We start from the raw sequence: 8,769 nt of genomic DNA, 5'->3' as shown, positions 1-8,769 counted from the left end.
ATCCGCCATACAAATCTCCCTCCGTGGGTGTACGGCTCGCCAGGTCATTGCCGCAGCCGGACTCTCTGCCACCTCCCCTAGAGGCGGGGGTCTCCCGGCACCTCTGGAGCAGGCGGGGGTGTGCACGGCGCAGACCCTGGGACAGCCCTGCCGCTGCCCCGGGCGGGCTCCTTCCTTAGTCGAGGAAGGAAATGATAAAGTGGAAAGAGAAAGAAATGGAGCCGCCAGTAGCTTCCTCTCCAGTGACCAACCAGGGGCTGCTTCTGCCCTGACAACCTCAGCCAGCGGGCCCGCCAGGAGCCAGCCCGGCCCGGAGTCCGAGGCCGAGCCCGTGCCCCGCCTCGCAGCAGCCCCCCTCGGCGTTGTTCTCCGGCCAGCCCCCGCCCAGCCAGGGCTGAGGAGGCCCCGTCCCGACAGCGGGGCACAGCTGCCTGGGGGGGAGGGTAGGGAGGAGTAACAGAAGGGGAGAGACGAGAAGGAAGCGACTTGGGGGCAAAGCAGCGCGAAGGGAGAGTTTGGCGCGCGGGGGAGAGAGCCGGGAAGGGGGCCGAGGGAGTAACGGGGCGGAGGAGGGAGAGCGGCTCGGGCGCACGCAGCTCGGGGGCTGCAGTTGAGCGGCTCAGCCGACAGGTCGCACCGTTTCCCCCCTTGTCCTTCCCCGGCTCTGCCCCACGGTGCAGTGCGAGCGAGCGAGCGCTGCCTGCCCGTCTCCGCCGAGCGAGCGCCGCGCTGCCTCCCTGCCTGAGTGCGCTCCCGCCGCACGTCTGGGAGGAGGCGGCCGCCGTCCTCCATTTTGTGGCGGGGCCGAGGCGAGCGCCGCCGGAGTCGCTGGCTGCCTGAGGCAAGGAGGGACCGCGGGTCCGGGCGCGAGGCGCCGACGGGAGCGGGGGAAGCCTGCTTGCGCCAGCGCCCGCTGAGGAAGGAGGCAGAGGCGGGTGGAGTGGCTGGGGAAGGGGGGCAGACTCGCTGCGGGCTGCTCGGCCCGGGTGGGATTTCGGGCTCTCTCCGCTCGCAGGGGCGGCTGCGTCCTCCCCCCCTCACCGCTCCTCCTTCCGCACGCCCGGAGTTGTTTATTCCTCCCCGCCCGATCAGTGTCGCCGCGGGAGCCATGGAAGTTGGTGGCTAGAGGTGCCAGCGCCCCTCCTCCCGGACAAGGTAAGGGGAGTTTGGCCGGGGGAACCCGCCGAGCGCCCCCCTCCCTGCAGGGGAATGGGGGTGCCTCCGGTTTGGGGAGCCCTTAAACTTTTTGGGAAGCTTTGGGGAATCGCGAGGAGCAGAAAGGGCGGGGGAGGGAGCTCCGCCAAGCGTCCCCCTCCGAGCCTGTCAGAGGAGGAGTCGCGGGCCGAGACGCTGCTGAGCCTGGGGCCGGGCTGGGACTGGAGGGGGAACCTGGCCCATTTCCTTTGGGCCGCTTGACTTTAAATCGTCACCGTGAAATCTGGAGCTGGGACAAGTGGGGTGACTTGGCCATGCAAAGCCCTTGCTTGAGTCCACGCCTTTTAAGATACCGACTTAAATGCTTCTGGGGGATTGGTTTTTGAATACAGCAGCTGGTTTGTATTTGTGCAGTTATCGCCTCCCTGAAGATTGGGTTTTATTGGTATGTTTTTATGGCCCGCTGTTCGGATCGATTAAGAATCGCCTTTCAACAAATAAACGTGGCTGCTTCCTTGATCTTTTTCTGGGGTTGTGGGGCAAAGAAAGGGGAGAGGGGCTGGAAAGCCCCCTCCCCTGGAGTTGGAGACTTTCATAGCAAAAGGCTGCTGTTATTTGGCAGAAGTGGGCGTGCCAGGAGAAAGCTCAACAGGTCTCGACACATTTCTCCTCTGGAAGCTGCGCTTCGTAAATGGGGATTTGTTTCAGTTCAACAAGCCTAAATATTTGCGGATCCCCTCTTCCCCCGCTCTCCCCCCCCCCCCAGTTAAACCGACTCGTGCAACTAGGTTTTTTGTTTGTTTTTGTTTTTTGGCATGCTGGCTCTTTGCAAACTTGTCAAATGCAGTAACTCCAGTTCTCTCCTGCTCCCCTTCTTCCACCTCCCCTGGCTCCCACGCCTCCCACCACCACCAGAACCTGGTTATTTTTTCCTGATTTATGTTGTGGCGTCTACTTTAAATGGCCGAATAATATTTTAGTGTCGCTGCAACTTTGAAAAGAGAGTTGCTGAAGGGCTCGTTTCGATTTGCACTCGCTGCTTTGGTTTCGGGTTTGGTGGCAACTGTCAGGAAAGCGGCGTGAAATACACTTGGCACCATTTGCATGTGTATGTAGGTACATGTTCTCACCTAAACACCCTGCAAGGGGAAGAGGGGGAAGCTAACAGATCCTTCTGTGCAATGTTAAATCTTATTTTAATGCTTTATGGTGAACTTTGTGAGAGCCATAAGAAAATTCTTGTCTTTAAACTTCTTGGGAAGAGGGGTGGTTCATCCCTACAATTACATTTTAATCAGTGTTGCCTTAAATTGACATTGAAAATAATTTTGCACATACAAACTCCCATTGATTGTTGATTGCAGTCTGAACTTTGATGCACAGAAAGCATGAGCTTCTTCGTACAGCTAATAGCAGCAGTAGATGACTTATTTTCCTGATCAGCAATGGGCCGCAAAGTGAGGAGAGTTTAAAATTAAGATGGATATAAATTTATCCATGTGGACACTGTAAGAGACCATATCATGTTAATTATTTGTGCACCCTAAGTGAAAGGCAATAAAACTGATCGTAAGTACAAATTTTATGTAAGGACACTTAGCGTGCATGGTTGAATTTTACCTAGTAGTGTTGGACCTATTCAGAATAAGCCTTTATTTTTCTTTTAGATGTTTATTGGAAGATCAGTAAATGGGGAAGGGGGTTTAAGCTTCCATTTTATGTTTATATTTCAGGATATGTAAGTTACCTTTGAGAACTCTTTGGAAGTAGTGATCATCTGATGAGAAGTTAGCAAACTTTACATCTTAGTGTGTTTTTTTTGTTTGTTTGTTTTTTGGTGGAAGGGTTTTAGTAGTAGATCAGTGGGCAGTAGTAAAACATTTGAGTTGTGTGTCTAATGTGGCAGTGGGGAATTTGTGAGGAAGTAGTTGGAGAATTCTAACATTGCATTTATGCATGCCAGCTGATGCATCTGAACTCTCCAGAAAAAGGAGAGATTGATTTAGAAAGGGAGGTTGTAATAATATATTGTCTGCTAAAAAAAAGAAAAGTGCATTTGAAATCTAATTAAGGTTTTTAAAAACTCATACAAGCAATTGTAACTAAGTTAATTGAAGACATTATTAATCTGATATTCCTTCAATTGGGCATATGAATAGCTCAGCTAGGTGGAATTGTGAAAAATTAAGGGGAAGGGGTGTCATTTTTTTCTGGTATCACCACATAACCAGAGTTCAGAAAAGCTCTTAAATATAGTCACCATTATAGTTAGGAGCAATCAGATTTGTTCAGTGACAGCAAGAAACGTTAGGCTTGTGTCTTTTAAAATCCATGTGTTGTGGCTAAACTAGGTTCACCATGCTGCTAATCTCGGCTTTGTGTGTTTTGAAAACATTTACTGCTGTGCTAACTGCACAAATATCTTTCTTCTTTTTAATAGCTAGTGTTAAAATAATGGACCCCAAAGAATCACTAAACCCCTTGGATGGGGAGGAAGCAGGGAAAAATGTGCGCTTCAGTGACAAAGGAAGGACTGTGATGGACTTTCATCCAACCTTCAGGGGTGGAGCTACTGTCAGGGCTCCTGCTTCTACATCTCCTTTGCCTGCGTCTTCTCAGTCGGACTCTAAACAGCAGCCTGTTTTGGGTGACTTTTCAAAAGGACTAGTAAGCAATGTGCCCCAGCCGGATCTTTCCAAGGCAGTGTTGCTCTCAATGGGACTCTATATGGGGGAGACAGATACAAAAGTAATGGGAAACGAACTTGGATTTCAACAGCAGGGCCAAATTGGCATCTCTTCTGGGGAAACAGACTTCAGGCTCCTAGAAGAAAGCATTGCAAGCTTGAACAAGTCCTCCACCCTGGCAGAGGGTTCAAAGGGGACAGTATCTGTAGAGGTTCCCCTTGAGCAGGATTTCCAAATTATGGCTAACAGCAATCTCCCTTTAGGCCAGGCTGGCACTAACGGTGGCAACTTGAAGTTGTTCTCTGAAGACCAAAGCACCTTTGATATTCTGCAGGATTTAGAATTGCCACTAGTGTCTCCAGGCAAGGAACCAAATGGGAGCCCATGGAGGCTGCTAGATGAAGGGGATTTGTTGTCTCCTATGACAGCAGATGAGGCGTTTCTCTTGGAAGGAAATGCAAATGAAGATTGCAAGCCTCCCATCTTGTTAGACACTAAGCCTAAAATTAATGAGCGTGGAGATCTTTTACCCAGCCCCCAAATGCAGATGCCTCAAGTGAAGACCGAAAAGGAAGACTTCATTGAACTCTGCACCCCTGGGGTAATAAAACAAGAGAAAATGGGCCCAGTTTATTGTCAAGCTAATGTTTCTGGGTCTAACCTAATGGGTAATAAAATGTCTGCGATTTCTGTCCATGGTGTCAGTACGTCTGGAGGACAGTTGTATCATTATGACTTGAATACCACATCTCTCTCTCAACAACAAGATCAGAAACCAGTTTTTAATGTCATTCCATCTCTTCCTACTGGTTCCGAAAATTGGAATAGGTGCCAGGGATCTGGAGATGACAATATGACTCCCATGGGAACCCTGAACTTTTCTGGCAGACCTGTTTTCTCTAATGGCTTTTTGAGGTAAGAGTAGTTTTATTTCTAACTTTATTAAAATATTAGAAATATAGCTATTTAGCATTATAATTAATATATGCCGACTTTTCTTTAAAGTTGGTAATCTTTTCTCTCTCATTTGTAATCCATGGTTTTCATAGCAGGCTTCATTTTGCATACACAGTACAGAAGAAAAGTGATTTTATTTGTTCAGTTATGGGTGTAAGAAAATAACTGGCATCCTGTTTATAAAGCATGTTGTAAGATAGATCAGTTAAGGGGGAAAATATGAAGACTCAAGAGAGATCTGCTGCACAAAATAATTCAGATCAGTTTGTAAGCAGATGCAAATGACATTTTACTTTCAAGAATTAAGGGTTTAATAATTATATCCCGTTTTTCTTTTCAATGTTACTTTGAATGTTCAGCACACACACAATTTTCTTGCTGGGAAAGTTTGTAGGTTAGATTTTAAGCTGAACTAGGTTTATCTCGGTGTTGTATTTACAGTACAGTACACAGGACAACAAAATTCCAAGTATGAAATCTGTAGTAGTTATTTGTTCAATAGCAACATTTAAAAGATAAGAGTATTTGCAGGAAGATTCAGCTGCATCTGACAATCCAGGTTTGCAAAATTTAACTGTGGAACTTAAAATCAGAGGAACACTTTAATTTTCACAAATAAAAATAATTATTTTGTTACAACTGATACTAACATTCCAAACGTTTGGTTTTTTTGCGTTTTAAATTCTTGAATTAAGGTCTTTAATGGCTGAGAAATAACATCTTCCACTCTGGGGCGAGAGACATATGCCAACTTTTCCCCCCTAACTTTTTCAGTGAGCAGCCATCCATTTTCTCCTCCCCCCATTCACACCACAGGTGCTTGACCTAACCTTCGTAGGGACACCTGTTTGTACTTCAACAGTTCTTTATTTCTTGTACAGTATGTATTCATAGGAACATTTAAGGTGTCTGTCTCAATGAATTGTCAGCCTTCACTGAGTTTTTGTGTAGTCTGTTTTAGAAATCTACAGCTATTGACTTTATGCATAAACACTTTTTATGAAGAATGCTATATTTCTGATTTTTGTTGGAATCTTTGACTTTAATACTGTATTAGTTTTCTGCTAGTTACAGATTAATGGCTGGAGTTCTTACTGGCATACCAGATACAGCTTTCAAGGCTACACATTTTCCATTCACATTGAAATGAGACATATTATAATTTGCTTACAGTAACGTGTTTTTTGTTTTTGTTTTTTTTTCAAGTATGTGTAGTTGAAGCTTCAGGAAGTGACACTTTATACTATGTTCCTGGAATTCTCTGGCAGTATTGGAATTCTATTATCATAAATGTCTTTTGCTCTGTAAAAGTTTTACAGCAATTTCTAGTGTAATGTTCAGAGAAAACTACTAGAATTATACTAGAATGGAAATACTGCTCTTTGAATATATAGTGTCCTTGTATTCTTCATTTGATAAGCTAGTTAAAATATTTTGTGGTGTGGTGGTAGCCCTAGAGACATCTGTTCTAACGTCCTTGCACTTTAAAAATAATCATAAGTTGCATTCCCTGGTGACCATTATAAAACCTATATGTAATCTAATAAGAAAAACAAAATGTTCAAATTTGGGATTTTAACGTCAGAAGACAAACACAGAAAAATCCCACTGTAAAGATCCATATGGAAATAATAATCTATAAATTAACTTTGTATGTAATTGTAAGACCACCCTTATGAGGTTTTTTATTTCCTGCATCATTAGTGGATTTTATCTTTTTCACTTTTATATTACAGGCTGACTTAAAGCTGACTGCAGTTTGGTTGTTCTGAATATTTCACATTTAAATACATGTTTACGAGCAATGCATTAGTTGGATGTATTTATTTCTCATAACCACCATTTTTACGCATTATATTTTTGTCATTAGGTTAGTAGCTATAGTGTTGTTTTCTAATAATTTGTGCGTAAAACGTATCTAGTACAAACTAATTAAAAACGTATTTGCTGCTGCTGCTCTGAAGCAAACTTGAGCAATGTGTTTAATATTTTCCATTGGAAAGTACTGTATTTCATTAATCAAACTCCATACAAGGATCCAGAAGAGCACCGTGAAGGATGGGACCCATAACAGAAGGCAGGGTGAATTGGTCTAAATCAAAGTGATTTAAGTCACTGATTTTAATCATGATTTAAATCACTGATTTTAATTATTTTGTGCATTTGTATATTCTAGTTCTTTGCCTAAAACAGATTGATTCTTATTAGTTGGTAACCATTAAAATATGTTATTTGCAGCTAACTGTAGCTTTTACAATAAATTTGGTGCTGCTTTTTGCTAACCAGGAGGATGCACGTTTATCGCAGAAGCTATACACATTTATTTAAGCAGTTAAATAATTTAACTTAAATTTATTCAGATTAATATTTTTTACATTTTTTGTTATGTTAGAAAATGGTGAATGATGCATCTCTTATTTACTAAATGATTAATTTTTTACTTGTGATTTACATTGAGCTCTATTTGGGTGAAAATTCAATTAAAAGTGCCCTAAAATGGCATTTCAGTTTTCTATTAAATAAAACTACCTTAAAAGTGCTCATACATACGTAAGAAAAAAGTTTACCACAACATGTTTTGCATTTAAAACAATCTGGTTTATTAAACAAAGTATGGTCTGTAGTTAGTGACCTGAACTGATTGGTTCTGATCACCATGTTCTTCAAGATTTTAGAACTAGTAAATCTCATCATCTCACACCTAGTTTTTACTCATAGGAAAATAAACTTTTTATGATTTTTCAACTCCCAATTGGTTTCTTAACTTTGAATGAACTAGTCTTTGTATTGTACTAGCTGAATAAACGGAATATTCTGTCTGGATTTGCAGAAGAGGCTACTGCTGTCAAAAGCAGGTTTAGCACTTCAGCAAACCTGGTTCCAGCTCAGTGGTCTGACTTTCTTTAAAACTTGTCAGCAAATCTAATCCTTAGTATTTTTTGTACTTAATTTAAATAGATTTGGGCATTAATATAGGTTGTCACTTTCAAATTTAATTTTAAATAGTTGTTAAATTAACCTGTATTTAATTTAATAAGAAATCCAATTTTATTTTTTTAAATTATAGATTATTTTTTTTATCCACCCTGCCAGATAGAAAGCTATAAGGTTGTAGCCAAACATTAGCCATGACCAATGACCTCTTCAGAAAAAAACTGGTAATCCATCATTGTTCAAATGACAAAGGTTTATTTTAAAGCGCTGACATTCCCTCCTCACACACAACTTCACTACCTGTTATTAACTCTTTATTTCTGCATATTTTGAGATGATGAATTTTTCCCCTAATGAATTTAATTAAGACATAAAAAGGAAAAGGAATTTTTAAACTAGTAGCTGGATTTTGATCAGTAAACCTGAAACTCCAAATGGAGTTTGGGGGGAAGGTGAGAATAGAAGGCTTTTTAACTCTGATTTTAAATAGACTTCTAAAATTGTGAATCCAATTCCAGAAATATGGTTTATTTTGTCTTCTGTTTTGTTTTTCAATTGAAAAGGATTGTTTCACTGTTTTTTTAAAATTGTCCTTAATGAATTTTAGGTGCACTACTGTTAAAAGAATAGAAATCCTCTTTAAATGTTGACAGAGGCATGTAGTTCTAGCTTTTGCTGGTTTTAAAATTAAAATATGACATGACTTGCCAAAGGTTTAAAAAAAAACAAAACCCAAAACCAAAACATATATTTGGCGTGGCTGGTCACCTGCTACAGAAGTAAAGAAACAGTTGCCAAGAAGCACTTACTTTCCTTATTTCTAGAGAAACTTAATTCCTTTAGGATTAGGTCAAGACTGGTATCTTGGCTGTCCTTACTGTGTTGATGGCGTGGAGAAGGAGAATTGCTTATGTTTCCAACAAAAATGCTTTGTCAGTGTTTTAGTCTATGGCTTGGTCTACACTTTAAACTTATATTGGCATATCTTTCTCAGTCAGGGGTGTGAAAAGACCACACAGCTCTAGTGACATAGCTG

At 42.1% G+C, this 8,769-nt stretch overlaps 1 protein-coding gene across 2 annotated transcripts in view; it reads left to right on the top strand.

Moving 5' to 3' along the window:
• The first annotated feature begins 957 nt into the window (after positions 1 to 957).
• NR3C1 (nuclear receptor subfamily 3 group C member 1) overlaps positions 958 to 8,769 on the top strand; it is a 155,385-nt gene continuing 147,573 nt past the window's right edge. The window contains exons 1-2 of one of the 2 annotated variants that reach the window (XM_067566754.1): positions 958 to 1,155; positions 3,596 to 4,757. In XM_067566754.1, the coding sequence (XP_067422855.1) occupies positions 3,610 to 4,757 (1,148 nt within the window). In that variant the 5' untranslated portion in view covers positions 958 to 1,155; positions 3,596 to 3,609. The remainder of the gene's footprint in view (positions 1,156 to 3,595; positions 4,758 to 8,769) is intronic. The other variant, XM_067566752.1, reaches the window with a different exon arrangement.

This window comes from Emydura macquarii, unplaced genomic scaffold, assembly GCF_026122565.2.
Source record: "Emydura macquarii macquarii isolate MOO-44397 ecotype Brisbane River unplaced genomic scaffold, CSIRO-AGI_Emac_v2 contig_2768, whole genome shotgun sequence".
Taxonomy (NCBI): domain Eukaryota; kingdom Metazoa; phylum Chordata; order Testudines; family Chelidae; genus Emydura; species Emydura macquarii.
The sequence above is the reverse complement of the archived record's forward strand: the minus strand, read 5'-3'. Positions and strand labels throughout refer to the sequence as shown.